Consider the following 23098-nt stretch of genomic DNA (forward strand, 5'->3'; position numbering starts at 1 on the left):
GGAATCGATCATACTTATTTTAACATACTTTCATTTTAACAGTTGTTTGTCATTTTAAGGGCAGTATGCACCAATGGGGTTTTCCATGGGCAAAATAAATCAATTTATTTTTGATCTAGATCTGTCAAAACACACATTTGTTTTTGGGCAAATTTCACAATGTCGGTAATGAATTTTTACAATATGAATTTGTTGTTGAAGGGTATATAATTCCATTTTTTGTAATGGAAATTATGAGCCATTTAAAAAAACATCTCAAAGAAAACCGTACACAAGTCTATGAAATCAAAATATCCTTAATTGTTGGGTTTATTCAACTTGCTTTTCCAGAAAACACCACGCGATTTTACATTCTGTATCTTTTTCAGTTTCGTTAATATTCAATATTTGTTTTGCTAGCTGATAATTACAGAACGTAGCCAGGTATTTTTAACGAAACTATTAGAAATTCTATTAGAAATTTTATTTTAAAAATGATTCTCTTTCACGTTTGACAAGACATTATGTAACTATACATATAAAATATTTCGAAAGGTTGTTTATGTTGCCATTTGCTTCATTTAACGAGACTAATGTTAACTAATGCTTAGTTGAAAGTGTAGAACTGTCAATTGTTCTTTTTTTTGCTTGGAAGTCATTTGTTATAAAAATAAAACACCAAATTTTCATTTTACAATAAACTAATATTATTGACATTAGTAGATTGATTTCAAACAATTGTCGTTAATAAATGATTCTTACAAATTACAACAATTCGTAAAAAGACATTTTTTTGACACAACAATTAACAACATTTTTTGTAGAGAACAAAATAACAAACATGCCCTAGGTTTGCGAATTAAGGTATGGGTACATTTCGTCAATTCTATTAAGCACCTTGCGCATGAGCTGCAATCTATAATCCAAATCCAAATAAATATGTTTCTGCATGAAATGTTCTGAATTTCAATCCAATTGTTTTCTTATTTTCAAGCAATTGACAATAATTTATAAAAGACGTCATTCATCAAATAATTAATTATTTTTAAATTTTTTAGGTAATATAAATGATTGATTGATGTCCAAGATATGTCTTCGGTTATAAAGACAGTGGAACGAAGTAATTTACTCATCAGTTTTGTTTATGGCGAATTACTGTTCAAATATATTTTATAGGTAATGTCTTTTATTTATTTATGCATTTTTTGAAAGATATACCTTGTTATTATATCTTAATTCTGTTCTAATACAAAATCTTAAGCTATAATTGAATTATGGTTGATATACATTTTCTGACAAAAAAGATGCTAACTATAAAACTAATTTTTGTGAAATAGAGACAAAAAACCAAATATATGCATTTCTGCATTATGGGAAATGCTGAAGTCAAGATTATAGTGAAAACTAACAAGTTCATTCTTATTATAGCATCTGTGTCTGCATCAGTGTTGCCACAATTTTACAAGCTTTACATTTTTTTCATTATTAAATGTTGTTTATTTGTGACATTTTTTACGTTTTACTGAACTTTTTTCAAGAGTTTCATCAAAATTTCTTATTTTTACACTTTTTCATACTTTCAATTGGTTCCGAATTTCAATTGGTTTTTAATACATAAAGAATTAAATGTCCCTTTTGAGTATCATTTTAAGACTATTGAAAAATGATTGAGTAGCTAATTATAGCCATTTTTATTTTCCGATTTTTTTTAAACTATTTTATAGCTTTTGATTAATTTCCTTTATAAGTTTGTTATGGCACCATTTTACCTACATTCAAAAAGTTATAGTAGTTTATAGGAAGTTGAATAGAATGAATATAGTAATGACGGATTTACATGTCTCTTGATCTGCAATTATGAAGAAAAGTAAAGAACGATATGTATGCCAAAAAAAATGAAATGTGTGAAAAGTGATTTCACGAAATGTTTGTTTTCATCATCTTCATTATGGCACTTCCTATAATATGCATTTTTGAAGTATTCTGCGTTTTTGTTTTCCGATTTTCTTTTAACTATTGTATATTGTACATTGTACCTACATTCAAAAAGTTATAGTATTTTATAGGAAGTTAAATAGAGTGAATTTAGTAAAGATGGATTTACATGTCTCTTGATATGCAATTATGAGGAAAAGTACAGAATGAGATGAATGCCAAAAAAATGGAATGTGTGAAAAGTGATTCCACGAAATGTTTGTTTTCATCGTCTTCATTATGGCACTTCCTATAATCTGCATTTTGAGAGTATTCTGCATTTTTGTCTATGCTGTCTCTATCTCACTCAGGTGATTTAAATATTTTGTATTCTCTTTTTTTGCACATTTAAAAGTCCCGAACAATGATAAGGCACCATAAGAATTCAATTTTATTTATGTAAACACCGAATCATTTCAGGAACCTTATTATTTAACTGCATTTATAAAGTTATAAATGCAGTGGCAAGGGATTGAAAAAAATAGAAACTTTTTCCCATCGATAGACGCTGCTTTTTTGGCCTTTTTTTAACTGGTACTGCAGGATCTTATGTATAAAATAAATATAAACACATTTCTCCAGAAAGTCTTGAACAAGTCTTTTAACTATACAAGTATTAATTAAATCTAATTGAAGATGTCATAATTGCTAGTATGTTAGTATACGTTGAGAGTTCCAAGCATACTTCTAGAGTAATATAAAATATTGTTTTCACAAAGCTACGTGCTTTAAGTTGTTTTTAATAACAAAATGTTTCATTTTGAAAATTCTTTGCGATAAGAAGAAGCTTTTGACGTAACACATGTGTGTTTCACTATACTCTAAATATATTCAATTATCTGTATCTTATCATTTTGCTTGTTTTGAATTAAAAGTTTTATTTAAAGAGTTTACTTAAAACAGTAAGTAGATAGGTACTAAGACTTTATATTTATAAATATACATGATACACACATAAAATGCAATTATCTACCAACAAAACATATTATACCCTAAAGTAAATAATAATAATTGTTGAAGTGCAAAATGGCGCCTATTTGAACTGTCAAAAGGAATACTCGGCATATTTGTCTGTTTTTTCAAAAACAACAACGGTTATCTGTATTTTCTTATTTAAGTCTCACGTCTCACCTTCACTTCCTATAACCAAATGATGACTATACATTCTTATATGAAACTAAATTGTCATATTATATTTTTTATCAGTCAAGGGTGTATAAATCCATGGAAATATACCTAATTGCTTGAAGATAGGACTAAGTTATCAGTAAAAATAAGTTTTATACATTTATAGGCATTACTCGTAGGTATGTGATATCTTTATAAAAGCCGGAAAATGATTTCATAAGCACGCTGAAAAAAAACACACCCCATTACACGCCCCTTTGTCTCAATAAAATTATATTATTAGAAGTATTTTTATTTGTTAAATAGGTAAGGTTTGTAAACAATATAAATGTATATTGCTTTATTTTACAAAAGAAAAAAATAAGTAGTTAAATGATAAGTAAGTTACAATTACGCAGGTAGGAAGATTTAAGGCACGTTTTGTAGAGAAACTATATACGATGTTTTGTTGTACTCTAGATTTTGGAAAAAGCAACTTAAGCGCGGTGTTGCCTTTCTAACTTTTTATCAGTCAGTCATAAGTTGGAAATGTATTATAGGTAACAAGAAAGTTTTTAAGAGCTTTCGGAAATTAAATAAACGACCTTTAACATGAATAAAAAATATAGGTGGCGCAGCAATCCGTAGAGAACTAATGCCTAGTGACTTACAACTATCAACAATTTCATTTCAGGGGGACCTACCGAACGCAGAACGCAATCTTTCGCAAGAGGCAATACCCGTGAGAAAACTATCGGTGGCAGAGGCAAGGATTGAACTTAAGACCTCCAGCATGACGGTCCATCACACTAACCATCACGCCACGGGTACTACTGATCATTAAACTAACTCCACAAAAATAGTCTAGAGTCTTTAATGGCTGAATCACAAACACGCTTCAGCTTCGGCTTCACCTGACGTTTACGAGTTCAGCCATAAGAATTCAATGCATGCTATCACAATGGAGCTTCGACCTAACGTTTCGTGTGACAATCGTGAGGAAAAAACGTTATGTAACATAATGTGACTCCAAACGGAAGCTCTAGTTCAATTATCTGCTCAACAGCCGTAAAAAAAAGTCAAAAAACAAACTACTTGCTCTTTGGACGGATGAAATAATAGAAATGTCACTCAAGCAACCTCGAAGCAGGCCCACCGTAACGCAGACGAAGCCGAAGCTGGAGCGTGTTTGTGATTCAGCCATAAATCGCAATTAGTCCATTGTTACCCCATGCTGTATGACATGTGGCAATTTTTTGTTCAAAGTACATGTTATGCAAGTCAAGTTCTTCGATTTCGAACAAACAATTTTTTGATTGAAAAATGGATCTTCGAAAAATTTCTTAAGAGCCCATTTATTAAAAATTAAGCGTTGCAGGTGGTTGTTCGGCTTCAATTCTTGTACTACTTATATTTTACACACGCTTGACTTTAATTCCCAAGATTTATGATTAAAAAACGTAATTTGTAAGTCAGTTATTGACTTATGTATAAAACAAATAAAGTCTGCTTTTACACGATGCCTCACGACTTACGACTCACATGAGTGCGAAAAAGGAAGCAGATGTGACAAAATGAGATGCCAAAAAAATGTCCGTTGAGTCTCGGGCAAATTTTTAGTAGACTCACTTTGACGTTTCTTTTTTCTCATATTCATTTTAATCTGTTCTTTTTCATTCGATTTTCTTGTTTCTAGGATAAACAACATCAAATTTGTTTGAAAACTAGAAAAGTGTGTAACTTCAAGAGCTTTAATAAATTTTCGGAATCCATTCCCAACATCCTATTCATTTTGTTTTATAAATTTTACTCAACTTTAAAAACTATGGAAAAATTAAAGCCGACGAGGAGGAGCATTCAAAACAAAACAAACAATAAGGCTCGTTTAACACTACACGGTTTTGATCGTACGGCAAAAAAACGGACGGCATAAGCCGGATCAATGGCTAATTACGCATTATACGGTTTTAACCGTACGGTAAAACACCATATATGCAGGATTCCTGTGCTTTGTACACTTTTTCACAGGTTTAGTAAATAGTTATTCACAAGTAATCGTGTCTTGAAGTTGCTGATTGAACTCTGCCGCACGAATAAAATCGTATGATATAAAAACATCCTATCGTCACGTACGCTACTAAACTTGTCGAGCCGTCCGGCTGCCGTATACTGTAGTGGCAGTAGACGTCTGCTACACGGAGGGGTGGAGCCGGCGATTAGCCGTGACCTTATAATATGAAAGCGTATATGCTCTTCTTCGCGCATCTAACAAAATGTCGCCGTCCGGTTTTTTGCCGTACGGTCAAAATCGTGTAGTGTGAAACGAGCCTTATTGTCAAATTTGAGGCATGTGGCACTAGCCAACATGTAATAGCATTTGGCTCATCGAATACAAATTTATAAGGAAATTCAAAAGTGAGTAGTGAGTCGTGAGTCAAAGTGTAATAGGGGACCAAGCTATTAATATAATATCTTGAAATATTAAGAGAAGGAAAATATCAAGGAAGGTCTTGAAATATCTAGATGAGTCCTGAAATATCAAGGCAGGTCTGCAGATTTGAATAGAAAATCAAGTGAGGTTTTGAAATATCAAGGACAGGCCTGGAGATTCTAGGGAGGTCTAAAAATATTAATGAAGGTCTTGAAATGTCAAGAGATATCTTGAAAAATTAAGTGAGGTCTTGAAATGTCAAGGGAAATCTTAAAATATTAAGGGAGATCTTGAAATATCAATGGTGGCAAGAAAATCTAATATGATTTACTGAAAGTTTGAAATTTTAAGGAACTTTACTTGGAAAGAAAATTTACTTGCGGGATACTTTAGACAAAAAAAAACATATTGAATTAACTTTTTATAGCGTTTAAAACTCTTTTAAAGTTAATAAGTTTCTTTTATTAATTTTTAAAGTGTATGACACATTTACATGTATCTGTTTCTGTAAATTAACAACATAAAAACTGGCGATTTATATACAGTGCGTATCAAAATTAAAAACCACTTTGCCATTTTAAGATACAACCTCCAATAAAATTGACAAATACTCTAAATAACAAAGGGAAAATTTACAAGTGAAATCGTTTGTAGTCTTCGATTGATCGATAGTACCACAATTTCTTGCTTGATTTTTCTCACAAAAAAAAATCCGTTATATTTGAATTTTCAAAATATGCCGCGCGGTAAGGTACTATCTGGTGTCGAAAAAGGTAAAATGTTCGCTCTAAATGAAGAGAATGTGAGTATCAGTGCAATTTCGAGGAGAACTAGCAGAAGGTGGTCGGGTTATTACTAATTTTTTTAAATTCCAGAAAGTTATGATACTGTGACACAATCAGGAAGAAAAAAAAGTCCTAAATATGCTGTTTAAAGGTTATTTTTTCTGATGAGAAAAGTTTGAATTGATGGTGTACACTCTTATTGGCGTGACTTACGGAAGGAACCGAAATATTTCCATAGGCGAAATATGGGGTGCTTTCTCATCCCAGGGGTGTCTAGAAATGCAATTCACTTCATCGAAAACGAATAGTAGATTATATTCAAGTTCTTCGACGCAGTTTGGTACATTTTTTAGCAGATAACCATTATTGGTTATAAATATCCTTAGTGCTTGTCAGAAGAATATACGCGAAAGGAAAGACATATGAGACGGTATCAGAGCTTAAACACGCTCTTCGTGAGGAATGCTTTAAAATCGAGATAGAACTTTTGGATAACTTAATTAAATCGATGAAATTAAGTGTTTTTGACTTGATTTTTGCAGAAGGTTCTCAAATATATTATTAGTTTCCGTTTTTCATTTAGTTTTATAAACTGCCATGACCATTACTTATATTCCCTATACATTTTTTTTAATTGTTTATAAAAGACACAAAAATTCACTTTTTTTTTAAAGTGGGTTATAAATATGAACCGCACTGTATTTCCATATCTGTAAAATGAGATTTCCTTAAATAATTTAAAGCGTATATTTTTCTACACGATAATGTGATAATAATAACTGTTAAAATAATTGTTGTGCAGTATAAACTTAAACATTTATAAATATCCAGGTGTTGCCACTTAAAACAGAATTTAATTAATACTAAAATCTGTTTTCAAATCTAGTTTCTGAAATAATTTATAAATTATAAATCCATACAAAAATTGATATTATAAGTTCTAACATTATTATTTAATTAACAAGAAAGTCTGTTTTGGTTTGCATTTTTTAATGGCGGGTAAAAATATTTTCACATGAATCATGCAATTAATGCTTGAGCTATGAATGTCTTGATAATTCCAGGTAAGTTCTAAGTTTCTATTAAAGTCAAGCACACTTAAGTGATTGACTTTAAATTGCTAGGAAAATCTAAAACGTGCCTTTATTATTATCTGGAATTTTTTAGATACTTTTTTCTTTCTCTGTATGTCAACGGCCTATAATGTTTGCTTTTTTTTTATTGAAACATAAATACAAAGATATGTTTTAAGAAGTTTGATAAAACTTCATTCCTATAAAAATATGACTTAAACATCATAAAGCAAAAGCCAAATACCTTTTTAATAAAAAAGCTAATTAAAATCTATTAAAAGAAGTGGTGTTTATATAAAACTTTAAACGTGTAAATAAAGTTCTTAATTTTAAATATGAAAAAAAGGTGAAAATTGAACTTAGGTATAGGTACTTATTAGGCGTGATCAGTTTGTTTGGTATACAACTTAAACGCGTGTTACTCTTCCGTGGGTTTTTTGTGTTACATTATCATACTATAGCAAAACAAGCCCTCAACATCTTCAAGTACTTCGGTACATATTATTTAAGCCCTTGAAATAAATTAAGTACGACTAAAAGTGATAAGGAGTGGCATCAAAATGATTTTGTTTTTATACTTGTGATATTATTAGAATCTTCACAAATATTTTTTCAAGGCTATTTGAAGATTGTTACACAACTCAAAATATTGTCAATTTGTAAATAACATGCAAGTCCGGTTTGATGGAGTTTGCTCATGAAGTTACTTAAGTGTCAAATTCCAGGTTTTCGTCATTTTTGCGTTACAGTTGCTCAAAAAAAGCGGACAGCTTTAATTTTCCACTTAAAACCGCAAATAAACAATCTAACACAAACTTAACGAAACAGGGTTTATGTATTTCAAATATTTCTTATTTAAGGTTCATAAAATATAACAAACGAAAATGTATTCGTAGGAACGGTTTCTTAAAATCTTAGATTAAAAAAAAAAAAAGCTAGAATTTTGTCCCATTCACATTTTAGAGCCAGTTCTAGGTCAGTTTGCTTGAAATGGTGTAGTTTTTCAGCTGGTTTTCCAAATAGCTCCACAGGTGCTCTATCATATTTAAGTCTGGAGACTTAGGAGGGGTTCCAAGCACACTGCAACAATTATAAAGGAGCCACAAGCGTGTGTTTTGAGCCTTGTGCTTGGGGTCGTTGTCTTGGTAAAACCAATATTTATCTCTGATTCAAAATTTTTGCACACTCTGGTTTAAATTGTCTTTCAAAATCTGAATATATTTATATTGGACCATAGTTCCGTTTATAAACACAAGATTTCCTGGACCAGGAGCGGACATACAACCCCAAACCATAACTGAGCCTCCTTCATTTTTCACAGGTTTCTTTCCCTGAGCTCTTCACTTGGTTTTCTCCATACAAATGTTTGTCCATCACATTGGAATAAATTAAATTTACTCTCGTCTGAGAACAAAACACATTTCCAGAAGGAAAAATCTCTACTTTGCTGGCTAATAAACGGCTTCCTCCGGGCAACTCTTCCATGGAAATTGCTTTTTTGTAAAACTATTTTTACGGTTTCCGGATTGACATCCTTCTTTGAATATTGTTTTACCTCAGCAGTAAACTTTGGTGCACTTATAAGAGGAAACTTCTGCACTTGCTTAACAATCCAACGCTCATCGGCAACACTTAATTTTTTAGTCTTCCAGATTTTGAGGAATTTTCAACAGAATTTGTTTTTTTTTATACCTTTTTATAATGTCCCCTACAGTAGAGGGACTTTTTTTTACAATTTCTGCTATATCACAAACCGATTTTCCTTCTTCAAAATGTTTAATCACAAGTTTTCGCACTTCTATTGATGTGTAACCACGTTGTCTTTCCATCTTGACTTCCGTTTTAAAATTAAGTATATTTTCGTTTCGCCTGACATAACAAAAAAGTAACGGCATACTAAAATGTTCATTTAGTTCCGTTAAAATATAAAGAAAGTGCAGTGCTGCCAAGTGTCCGATTTCTTTTTTGGGATCAAAATCGAGGTATTTGGAATAAAAAAATTAAATTATTTTAGTTTTGAATGGAATTAACATTTTTTTCATGCATTTGAAATGCAAGGTCAAAAACCTTTGAGAACATATCAATTTGAACACCTTTGGACATAATTTTTATGAAATATTTTTTAAAGTACCCGTAGCATGATGGTTAGTGCGTTGGACTGTCATGCAAGGGGTCTTGGGTTCAATCCCTGCGCGGAATTGACAAATCCTTCAAGAGTAATTCTTGTCATAAAAAAGTGCTTTCTCAAATTAGCCGTTCGGATTCGGCCTAAAATTGTAGGTCCCTTCCATTCCTGACAACAGTACTCGCACACAGGAATGGTTGAGAGTTGTAAGTCACTAGGCCCTGGTTCACAACGGACTGTTGCGCCACACCATTTCTTTTTTTTTTAACGACGAAAACATAAGGTGTCCGCTTTCTTTTTTGAGCAACTGTATATTAGGTTAAATAAATTGATTTATTTGTGATTTAAATCAAAATCCTTCAAGAGGTTAACCCTTGCTTACTCCTGTCTAATACTGCTTTCGAAGCTTAAATAGAAATGTTGTACCGTTTTTAACAGAAACCACTCTTTTTGAGTGGATGGAAAACAGCATTTGTCAAGCTTGTCTCTAAAAAAGGCGAAGCTTCCTTTCCCTCTAATAATTGTCCAACTGCACTTAGGTTCCTTTCTTTCCAAGTTAATGGAAACATGGAATTTCCAGCAAAAGAAATATCTTAAAGAACGAAAGCTTCTTAATAACCAACAGTGTGGATTTCGAAGCAATAGGTCCACTGGTGATCTAAAGGTTAATCTCACCGAATAGTGGAACAAAATCTTACATCGTTTTGGAGAGAGTTTGGCATCAAGCACTCTTATCGATATTGTGGTTTGATATTAATGAATCTCTTCATTACCCCTGTTTTTTGGCATTCTATAAATAGTATAGTAGAAAATTCCCAAGAAAATCCATCAGCGGCCAGATTTTTGCATTTAAAAATTGGTACAGCTGAAAAAAGACCTTTCAGAATAATAATTAAAAAAAAAAAAAACACAAATAGAAGGAAGTTTTGTGAACTAACTAAAACTTATAAAATTGGTATGTTCAAGAAGAAATGTTAAGAAAATATCTGAAAATTGAGATTCTCTAAAAAAAGTTCAATTTACAATTGCAGCTTTGACATAAAATACAAATTTCAAAGAGGGGGTCTGTTCGTAGACTACTACATTAACATGTGGTGTGGAAGCGAGCTCGAAGCGCGCCTTAATTCTTTATAAACCTGAATCGACTTGAAATGAGCTTTATTCGACTCAATTCCGGTCGGGGATCCGAATCAGGTCAAAATTTGTGAAGAATAACCTGTGTGGAGGAGTTAATCTAACAGATGCTTTATGGTCTGTTTATTTGTACAAAAAAGTATAGTTTTGTTTTAATCAAACTACAAAAAAAATATTGGCCATGGAATATGTAGGAAGCATATTCTTATGTGGTGCTGAACTATTCAGTTCTCCATTGTTTAACACAAATCAAACTATCTCACTTCCACTTTAAAAGAAACATCGAAACACCATTTGCATTTTAAAAAGTGCTGTCAAACTTGATTATTTTGAAGTCTTCTAGTACGGTGGAAACATCAACAAGATTTATTTAGTGTAAACTGAGATAAACCTTTGGTGAAAACAGCAAAACTTAATAATCTTTTCTATTGCTTTCTCTTGCAAAATAAGCCCAGTTAGTCCATTTTCATTGACAAAACTAAATAATATCAACAGTACCAGATTGATTTGTTTCCCCAATGGAAAACACATGATTTCAAATGCACAGCTGCTCACCGGACACTGCCACCGAAATACAAATGCAATCAATCAATCGTACCAACATTTGAGAACGAAATCACATAAGATCCATTCGAGACTCGTATAAATGTCAAAAACCCATCCGTGGTAAGATTCTACTTTAACTTTTATCGGAAGTATTCATACTGCGGATATTGTTTTTGTTATTCGTGTAAAATCCTACTATACTATTGATAAATTTTCCAACAAAATACAGTTATTGTTGGGTAAGAAATTACCTTTCCAGGATTTTAAGATTCTTATGCTTGTCCATACAGTCGAGCAACGGGAAATCAAAAACAGTTTTAGAATTTAATGCTTCAAAAATTAAATACTGTCAAATGTCTTAACCCTTCCCCAATGCCACTATCAATGGATGGTGCTTGCATCGAGGAGGCTGAACAACTTTCTGTTCTAGGTATATTCATCTCAAACCATCTCTTGTGGAATGATTATATATTTGACATAGGCAAAAATGCTGCTGATTATTTAGGTTTTTTCCGACGTACGATGGGACGATGCCAGTAGTTTTTCATCCCTTCTGATCTGGATTTATTTTTGTGAAACTCTCGAGTATTGTTCTCATTTAAGGCCTGGTACCCCAATAGCTTAATCGGGTTTTTTGGATAGAATGTTTTATTTTGCTTCTCTTGAACTACGGCTACATGCCTAAAATCATTTTTTAAACATCATGACAAACCCTTATCTTTATAGGGAAGCGTAATGGCTGAAACACAAACATGCTTCATCTTCGGCTTCGTCTGCGTTACGATGGGGCTGCTTTGAATGACATTTCTAATATTCGACATTCCTAAAATGGCACTTCTGTCATTAGCAGCTGTTATTTTTTCTCATAAGTTTGTTTTGATTTTTCGTGTAGTAAAAAAAATTAATTTTGAAATCGAAAAAATTAAATTTATCGTAGAAGTAGATTACATATCCTATAATAACCAATCGGAATACCTGTAAAAGTAAATGTATTTAGTTTGTTGACTTTTTACAGCCGTTGCGCTGTCAGACAAAGCAAATGTTCTTCAAATTTGAACTAATGCTTGCGTTTGGAGTCACATTACGTAACATTACGTTGTTTTTCTTACGATTGTCAAACGAAACGTGAGGTCAAAGCTTAATTGTAATGCTCGATGTATAGTCGATTTCAGGAACTTTTTAAGATTTTAAAGCTTCATTAGCCTTCAAAGGTATTTACATAGAAATTATTCAAGACAGATAAGGCTCTTTTTAAAATATGTCTTGGCCACTAAAAGTTTTCGATGTCAATCTCATCAAATTGTCAAAGTAAATGGATAGAATTTGATTCTCAATTTTAAGGGCAAATACTTAACATGTGACCTTGAAGTTAAGACCCATTAAGACTCTTTCCAAACCTACTGTAAACTACTTTTACACTTGACGAATAAAGCTCAATCTTAAAGTGCCAAGAAAAACGGAAGACCCGTCTTCCACATGGATAAAAGTTCAAAATGATAATTTATTGCAATTTTGTTCATTAAACATAATATAGATTTGTATTTTTTTTATATCGATAATACTATCGTTACGTAGCGTCGTCGGACGTCGACATTTTCGCGATAGAACGGTCGTATTCATATCTAAATATTATGTATGTATGCATATAAACAAGCTATGTAATAAAATTAATGCTTAAATACACAAAGTCAAGAGCTTACAGACTCATCGGGTTTAGAATTGTTTTTGCCTCAACAAACACACCCACTATGTACACACCCTCTATTTTTTCATTGCTAATTTTGTTGTTGTATTGTTTTGTTGTTTAAGCTAAACTGTAGTTCAGGTTCTTGGAACATATATAATAACAATAACAAATAAAACAGCAACAAAAAGATCATTTAGTTTTAATGCGCGCAAGTAAACGCATCGAGAATTTGTAAGCATTTAGCTTTTATGTCATCGTATTAAGTTGTTTTAGGTTGACATGCGCTTTATTATGTACATTTTGTACACTAATACAGTCAACTAATAAAATAACAAATTTATAAATTTCAACTGTTTATTTTTATTATTTCAAAGTAAGTTTTGTGGTATTTTTGATTTGGTTAGCTTTTGTTTTATTTTTAAGTAGAATTGTCAGTACACCGTAAACCTATGAGCTTTATCTTGCATACGTCATTTTACGTCAATTGGATGACAGATGACAGTGACTGACGACAGACGAAGTGAATTGAAATTATTTGTTTCTAAAAGATCTTTATTATGTGATAGCTTTATTTTTTTGTTTGATTAAGTATAGCTTTTTAAACAATTCAGTCAATATACTTTTTGTGAACGTAAATACACATAGATTGACATAGAAGAATTTTTGTAAATAAAATATTATAAACATTCACTGCAATGATAATTAAAATAATAACAATAACAAAACTATTAAAATGTTTAAATTGGCTTAAGTTGCTGTCAGCAACGCAACAAATGGAAATGTAGAAACATTGTTTCTTTTATACTTTTATCTAAACCCGTTAAGATTTGAATTTGAGAAATAAACGGGAGATATGTTAAATAATTTAAACGAACTTTTAACGAATCAATCACCCCTATTGTGAGTTTCACTTTTTCAGGATTCCTTCCGAAAAAAATGACATTTCACATTTCCTTATTGTGAGCTTCGGACAGAAAATTGTCCACTTCGAAAAATGTCCCCCTATTGTGAACTATTTTTTTCGGGTGAATAGTTAAGTCTTTGACAACTCTTTCTTTGACTCAAAATTTAGCGGCAAAATAATAGAAAATAATTCCTAATTTTTCATTTTCAAGGAGTAAAACAACAAATAGAAGGCAATGCGAGTTGCTTTTGAATAAAATGCAATTACACCCCGATATCGATAGAGGCTATTCGAACGAAAACAAAGATATAAATTTATAGTTTTGGAAGACAACGGTAAATGATCTTAACAGTGCAGGCCTCTAATAAAGTCAAAAACTGAGTTGAAAAAGGTTACCTGTTCTTCTATGATTATAGAACCAAATTTAAAAAAAAAATGCTTCATAAGGTTTGGAATGACCAGAAAATATATGTGAGGAAAAAGGCGACGGAAAATAAAGCCAAAGAGCAACCGGAGGTGGCCCTAATAAAACAGTGAAGTACACATATGTGGAAGAAGCTATATTACAACTTATAGGTGTTAACGCAGCAGTGGAAGGTTTTGGCTCACCCTTCGGTTTGCCTCCCCCTGAGAAAAGAGAAAAACTGACTTAGCCGATGAGAATGGACATGATATAAATTCATTTGAGGATCTAATGGACCAAGTTTATAATTTCCACTGCTTTAGATGGGAGCAAATAGAAAGGCTACGGCAAAATCACAAAAAAAAAAACAATTTTTATTTGTTTTATTTACTTTTTTTATTATTTTTATTGAATTTAAGACGGAATTTGTTTACCTTTTAAAAATTTCAATTCGCACTTCACTCATCTGTCAAAAATCTGTTTAGCTGTGTTCGAAGTGTTGTAGTTCTGAATTGTTTCGGTTTGTTTGTTTTAAGTGGTGTAGTTCGGTAATTTGGTTATTGATACCGTCGTTTTTTTTTCTTGAAAAATTACTTCTAACACACATAAAACATTAATTAAAGTTTTTAAACTCAACAAATTGTCATTTTCGTTCGAAAAGGGGTTGAAAATAATAATTTATTTGCAAAACTAGAACACCGTCCTATTGTAATTTTTTCTGGGATTTGTTCAGATATTTCGTTCAGTTTGTATTTGTCTTTTCAATGAACGCTTCTTTTTTTTCGAAATGTCACCGCTAGTTCGAAGTGAAATTTCATGCGGGCGGAACTCACAATAGTTTTTTAAATTTCCGGGGAAGAATAATTTTTCGGGTGAAACTCACAATAGGGATGAATAAAACAATAATATTATTTTGAATATATTTTTTGTGACCTCAGTAGGTTATGAACACCTTTATAATGATAAGTCACAATGCGAGCAATTAGGAAAACAGGTTAGGATTAAATATATCTGCACATTGTACTAAGTATGGGCAATACTGAGCATGGTAAAACATTTGACACTCGTGTGGCTAAAGAAAGAATTTCTGTACTTGAAAGTAACGTTTTAAATTGGGCTCAGGGGTGAATTGATAAGCATTCCTAGAAGTCCTGGTATTATTGTTGAATTGCATGAGGCGAGGAATTCTATTGGATATTTCACTAGAGCATTGTTGGTGAAAGTATCGATCAAGTAGTGATGGGCTGGTTCGAATAAATTCCAGCTGAAAGGCCCGATTTTCGACCACTTCTTCCAGCAATTGGAGGCGTATGTCAGTAATAACGCTACAAATATTGTCTTTCAAGGTGTCAATCATTTCGGTTAAAGGGCTAAAGTTTATGCTTTACATTTGGCTTCAACTTTGCAGTGTATCAATCGCTTTGTATTGTATTTTTAACGTTGACAGTAACCCAAGCTTTAGATTCAGCTTCACCATTGTGTTCAGCCAGTTGACCGAAAATTGGTACATTATGACGTTTCTTTCACATTTTTTTTTAAATTTTATTTGTATTCGTCATTACAGATGCAAAACAAAGACTTGAATGTTATTATAGGTTATAATCTGATTGCAATTCACACCGAAACATTTTTTTAATTGTATTTTGGCAATGAAAAAGCTAATTTTATTATCTTAAGATTAACTTAAGCAATATTTCTTAATTTTTTTCATAACTTGCACACAATAAAGGTTTATGCATTATTTAAAATAAAATATTGTATTCATTCATTTATCGATCACGTGAATTGTTTTTAGGTCTATTCATTGTGAAATGGCAAACTAAACTGATCATAAATCAGGTGACAGCTGTCAAAAAACACGCTTTTAAAAAAAAGTCATCTGTTATTATTTATAGGTCCTCAGAGAGTTCCTTTTTTTGTGAATTTTCATCCAGCGAACTACTTTTTATTAGTTGCATTTTATAGGGACTGACATGTAATAAAATAATGATGTTCCCAAACTATCTAAAATTATTATGGGCTCGCCATCTAACGTTTTTTTTACTAGTGCTTATTTCGTGAATGGTAACACTTAAGGGCCTTGAACATGAGAGCGAACAACGAATGAACGATCAAACAAAAACACATTTAAATTATAAGAAACCTCATGTTATGATAATAAAATTTGCATTTTGTTCTCTAAAACAAGACAATTTTCTAAAAAACAATTTGGTAGTAACGAATTGCAGTGTGGTTGCTACGAACTGTCAAACTCTATACCATCCACACTGCAACGAATAAAATGTTCGCGCTCAACTTAACCTCAAAATTATACCACTCTTGTTCTGTTTTTTGAAAAGGGTAATTATAAATTGACAATTTGTCGCTGTTTGCGACCATGCCATTGCCATGTGAAAGAAAAGTCAAAATAACTTTTTAAATGCTGCTTGTCTGAAGATGTACTACCATAACTCCAGTGGGTTCGAACTAAACTACCTGCTTTATACCTTGCATCTTGTCATGCCGACTATGATATAATAATTATGGTGGAATCCTCGCTTTGAAGTGAAATCTCTGATTCTGAAATTTTTGACAGAAACTCTTACATCACCTTTTGCAAGGATTATGTTTTTCTGCTGAAGATCGTGGTGGTGGAAGTCCGTTCATGCATTTCTTGTAATTTAATTACTCTGCGTATCTTGGAAATCGAACAAATATGCGTTTTAATCTGTCTTGGACCAGGTGTTATTCTTGATATTATATTTATTCCATATGATGATTTTAAAGCGTCAGTTAATGTTATTGTCTCTTTTACATTGTTAAACAATTCAGTCTATCACAAGAACGATAAAAGGAAAGTTACATATCCATGAATAAAGTGTATGAAAGAAGAAAAACTGATCTATAAGTTGTTGCTATTTTCATTTTTATCAGTTATAGACTTAAGTACAAAAACAATCTTTATGGCCACTTAAGAAGATTATTATTATTCTTTGTCAACTGATAAAAATTTTAAGATAACACTATTTTATTATTTAATTTATTATTATAATAATGTGTACGTATAAATCGAACGTTTCTGCTTTTAAAATTTAATTGGATATGTCATCTATGTATATTATTATCCTTCCGTCTTAAATGAACTAAAAAGTTTCTAGTTAAACTTTAAAACAAATGGAGGACTCTATTTTTGTCGGTAAACCGATTTCCAATTGTTTTTTTTTATTTACAGTTACAATAAAAATAGACAGTTTCAGATCTACCCCAGGTCGCTTAGACTATACCACCCCAAAAATGGTATTCGGTAAAATCTTCCATGTGTCCATCCCTTCAAGATCCTCCTGGGAAGAAGAGAGACCCCTGGAAGACGATGCGGTACACTTCTATACTGACGGTTCAAAGACCGATCACGGAGTTGGAAGTGGTATCTTTTCAGAACAACTGAATCTCAGTCTATCCTATAGACTTCCCAATCAATGTAGTGTATTCCAGACCGAAGTAATGGCGATTCAAGAAGCACTATCCTGGCTCAAAGAAAACGTTATATCTTGTAAAGATATACGAATCTTCTTATGCCATCGTCGCCAAAGCTAACTCAATGTTAGGATTTATAAAAATAAATTCAACTGATTTTTCCGACCCCTACACCTTTGTTGCGCTCTATACTACTTTAGTAAGATCTATTTTGGAATATGCTGATGTCATCTGGAACCTTCATCAACAACTATTCTCTGATAGAATTCAAAACATCCAAAATCGTTTTACAAGGTACGTTTTTTATAAAATGCATTGGAATTTTTGTCCAAATTCCCTAGCCAGGCAAAGCCTTCTAGGTTTGCAGATGCTCAAATCTCGAAGAACTATTCATGATATTTTGTGCTACCATTTTAAATGCCTTATCTTACTGTCGTTTAATTTTTATTTAAGCTCCAACAACACCTTTGAGGGAAAGACACTATCTTTTTCAACCTAGACATAGAACAAACTACGGAATGAATGAACCAATTTCAAGGCCAGTTAGGGACTTCAATAAAATAAGTGAAATAAATAAATAAATAATTGTCAAAATATGCTAACATCCACAGTTCGCAGTTCGTAACTTATGTGCAAGATGTTTTAGGTTATGTCTGAACGCTTAGAGAAGATGCCGATTTTGCCTAAAAAAAACATCTTTTCAGATGAAGCTCATTTTGATCTTGAGGGGTATGTAAACAAGCAAAATTAGCACATGCTTACATTGAAAAGCCGATATACCCAAAACGATTCACTCTTTAGTGAGGATTTTGGTCCAGAGACATAATTGGGCCATTTTTCTTCAAAAATGAGCAAGGAAAGTCCGTTACAGTCAATCGCGATCATTTTCGGGCTTGTTGAAAAAAATGTTTGTTCACAAAAATTAAAGAGGATATTGGCAACATCTGGTTTAAACAGGACGGCGCCACGCGCCACACAGCCGAAACTACACTCGATGTTTTTATAGCATTTAAAAAAAAAAGTTATTTGGCAGACCCTATATAAATATTAATAAATGCATAAATATATATCTTTGAATTTGTAGCTTGCAATTTTCTTTGACTGTTTCAAATTTCAAATAAGCTCAAGGTAATTTTAATTCCACATTTTTAAATGACACTTGAAAAACGAAGCAGATTTATTATCTGTTCTTATATTTTACAGTTTTTATTTTTGTAATTTAATCAACAATATTTATTTTCGTATTCGAATTACTGATTTTTTTCATTTCTTTGTTTAAAATAGGTCGCTTGTTAAATTTAAGAACTCGATTTATTAATGTTTAAATATATTTTCGAATCGAAGTGATCATCCCACACCATCGTGAGAGAGAGCAAAAAAAAAGAAAAGATTAATAACCAATGTTACTAACCCAACAATAGATAAGGGCACATAATATGAGCTTGAGCTCAAAAGATAAGCTTACTGCTTCCAAAAATTTAAAAACTTAATTTATTCATAAAAAATACAAAAAATATTTAGGTAAAAACTCACCTGTATGCTAAATTCATACACTTGAAGAGTTTTGTTAGAGATGTTTCTATTTCTAAATGCGATGCAATCAAACTCATTGAACCATGCTCCTTGACCTTGATCGGTACATAAAGTTGCACTTGAGTGCATTCGCTTGGTTCATCCGGTTTTGATAATGTCGGATCCTCTGGATCGAGCATTTTTATTTCACTATCATCATCATCTTGAGCTTCTTCGGCCTCAAAATGCGATACCATAAATTGGCCAGAATGAATTGTTTCTTTGCCAGCACCAATTGGAGATTCTCCACCACTTCCATTGCCACTGCCGCCACCTCCACCTCCAGCACCACTGAAACTAGCCCCTGAACAACCGCCAATGGGTAAAGATTCAGAAGATATAATTAATGTTGGAGAAGTTGAATGACTTTGCTGTTGATGTTGTTGTTGCTGCTGCTGCTGTTGCTGGCGTTGATACATATCATAAGGATTCGACATAGTTATCATTATTGTTTTATATTTTTTTCAACTGCCACTCTTTTGCATACACAATTATTTTATTTTTTACGATTGCCAGTTTTATCTAAAATAATAAAAGAAAAATAACAATTTTAATCAAAGCTCAAGATGCAAAGGTGTTAGAAGCTGTGTTTTTTGAAAGAGTTCATATCGGTTTTGAGGAAAATTAAATAAATTATTAAACCAGTTAATCTCATTAAAAATATACAAAACGAAGATCCATGGCCATATTTGGAATAAAATTCAAATTGACTCTCGCTACAATTTCAAAGAAGGTGAAGACAGGTTTAACGACGCGACGGTCAATGTGGGTTAAACCAAGAAGTAAAGTTGTCATAGTAATCGGTCTAAAGCATCTTGCACATGAGCTACGAACTGCGAACTGTGGATGTTCGCATATTTTGACTTTTCTTTCACATAAGTTTTATTTCTATTCGCAGACAGCAACGAGTTGTCAATTTATAATTACAAGTAAAAACAAGAGTGGTATAATTTTGAGGTTAAGTTGAGCGAAAACAATAATTTATTGGTTGCAGTGTGGATGGTATGTGGAACGCAAATAGAGTTTGACAGTTCGTAGCAATCACACTGCAATTCGTTACTACCAAATTGTTGTTATAAAACTGTCTTGTTTTGGAAAACAAAATGCAAATTTTATTATCCGAACATAAGTTTCAATGGGTTTCTTATAATTTTAATGTGTGTGTTTTTGTTTTAAATTGATTTTTCGAATTGGGTAAAACCACGTTTGTTCGTCCATTCGTTTATTTGTTGTTTGCTCTCATGTGCAAGGCCCTTAAGGCTTCTATAATATCTTTGAAATTTTGTATTCCTTATTATTATCCTCTGATTTCTCTTTATGAAGAAAAAAGATTTTAAATTTAAATCTTAATCTGAATAAACCAATCTTAATCCTATAAAGTTTTAAATAAACAAAAACCTAACGATAAAAGGAAAGTTACATATCCATGAATAAAATGTATGAAAGAAGAAAAACAGATAATATAAGTTGTTGCTATTTTCATTTTTATCAGTTATAGACTTAAGTACAAAAACAATCTTTATGGCCACTTAAGAAGATTATTATTATTCTTTGTCAACTGATAAAAATTAAGATAACACTATTTTATTATTTAATTTATTATTATAATAATGTGTACGTATAAATCGAACGTTTCTGCTTTTAAAATTTAATTGGATAGGTCATCTATGTATATTATTAGACCTTCCTTCCGTCTTATATGTATTTACTAAAAAGTTTCTAGTTAAACTTTAAAACAAATGGAGGACTCTATTTTTGTCGGTAAACCGATTTCCACATGTTTTTTATTTACAGTTACAATAAAAATAAGAGAAAACTAAATTTATGGAAAAATCAATATATTTTTGATCTGTCATCTGTCAAAATTTCAATTTTTTCTTCTGACGTTTTATTGAAGAGTATCAATTAATTTATTTTTGAATAAAGTTCAATTTTAGAGATTTAATCTTATGTCCGTTGTTCATGTGAAAATTGTTTTAGCCATCTGGGGTCATCAGTTTTTTGGGTGAAATGGTTGAATTTGTATTATTATGACCGTTATACCAAAATGTGTACATATTTTCTTAATGGGGTGTTTCATAGGTATATTAATACTCAAAATGTGATTTTGTTCGTGGATTGTGTTTCATGCGATTGGAACTGTCTTTTGTTTGTCATTGGGGTAGAACTGTCAAAATTTTAGATACACATTTGTTTATGATCGTATTAGTATCGGTACAAAGGGGGGTAAATCTGCCGAAAAAAATAGATCTATAGATTTGATCTTAAAAATATATTAATGGTTTTTGCCGCATAAAATGCAAAAACAGGAGAGATTTTGACAGATCTAGATCAAAAATAAATTGATTTATTTTAACTATGGAAATCTTCAATAATTTTTCAAAACCTATCATTCTAATCGATCCGGAGAAATGTTTAACTAGACATTTACCTATAATTGTGTTTATTATTAAATATGCAAAAGACAATGATTAATTGACAAATTATTTCTTGCTTTAAACTTATAAACCTAAAGATGGCAGTTATACAAATGGCAGAAAAAAATACCACTAAATTTAAATCAAAAACATTTTGTACGATGGTATACTTTGTCTATGATCTCGGTATGAACGACATGTCAATTTTGAAACCCAATGACAGCTTAAACTGGCCACCTAGTTTTAACAATAAGATGATACACATTTAAGCAGTACTCACATGAGCGCGACCAACGAACGACGAAAAAATTACAAAAAGTGAGTTTATATACGTTTGAAGACATATTTCCTCTCAAATTCTTAACAAACGATAGCAATATAGATTTTATTTGATTTATAATGCATACTTTTACTTTTCAATATCATATATTAATAAATTTAAGGAAACAAATTTATTTGTCGCGAAAAAAATTGTAGTTGATACAAACTGTCAAACTTTATTCGCGTTCCACATTATTCACACTCGCAACGAATAAAACAATATTAATAATAATAATAAGAAATGTCAAAATCGACCAACATTCGTTCATTCGGTGGTCGTGCTCATGTGAATAGTGTTTTAGTTTGTATCGCAATGAAAGGTTCCGATTTAGTTGAACCAGGCTCTTAGCCCCATTTTTTAAGGAATCAATATTTTTGAAAAATCTGAACTCGTCATAATATAGCTCTAGATCTTTTTCGGTAACCTAACGTAAGTTCATACGTGCATTACTTTTAGAAGTAATAGAAGTGTGCAATAATTTATGGCTGAAACACAAACAACCTTCAGCTTCGGCTTTGACTTCGTCTGCGTTACAATGGGCCTGCTTCGAGGATGTTTTCAATGACATTTCTAAAATGGCACTTTTGTCATTAACAGCTGTTATTTTTTCTCAAAAGTTTGTTTTGATTTTTCGTGAAGTAAAAAATATGAGTTTTGAAATCGAAAAAAAATTAAATTTATCGCGGATGTAGCTTACACAGCCTATAACAACCAATGGGAATCTCTCCAAAAGCAAATGTATTTTGTTTGTTGACTTTTTTGTATAGCTGCTGAGCTGTCAGACAAAGCAAATGTTCAACAAATTTGAACTAAATCTTTCGAGTCACATTACGTTCTTTTCCTTACGATTGTCAAACGAAACGTGAGGTCGAAGCTCCATTGTGATAGCATGCGTTGAATTCCTTTGGCTGAACTCGTAAACGTCAGGCGAAGCGGAAGCGTGTATGTGTTGCAGCAATAACTGCTTATAGATATGTACAAACATACTCGTAGAAGTGTCAAATATTTTGAGAAGACCACTGGTTTGTTCTTTTTTAAACAATAATTGTTATGTCAAAAAAAAATTGTTCATGTTTATAATCATTAGGTCCGTTCGCGTACTTTCTGCACTAAAATTCGTAAAAAGAGATATTTTAAAGAGTGAGGTAAGATCCTACAACGAAAAGAAAAAAGTAAGCGAACGGAA

At 31.8% G+C, this 23098-nt stretch overlaps 1 protein-coding gene across 2 annotated transcripts in view; it reads right to left on the reverse strand.

The window, feature by feature from the left end:
• Window positions 1-23098, reverse strand: part of LOC129949599 (transcription factor SPT20 homolog) — a 56828-nt gene that overhangs the window by 28682 nt on the left and 5048 nt on the right. For both annotated transcript variants that reach the window (XM_056061154.1, XM_056061155.1), the window contains exon 2: window positions 19135-19695. In XM_056061154.1, the coding sequence (XP_055917129.1) occupies window positions 19135-19619 (485 nt within the window). In that variant the 5' untranslated portion in view covers window positions 19620-19695. The remainder of the gene's footprint in view (window positions 1-19134; window positions 19696-23098) is intronic.

The sequence above is a fragment of the Eupeodes corollae genome, chromosome 3, assembly GCF_945859685.1.
Source record: "Eupeodes corollae chromosome 3, idEupCoro1.1, whole genome shotgun sequence".
NCBI lineage: Eukaryota > Metazoa > Arthropoda > Insecta > Diptera > Syrphidae > Eupeodes > Eupeodes corollae.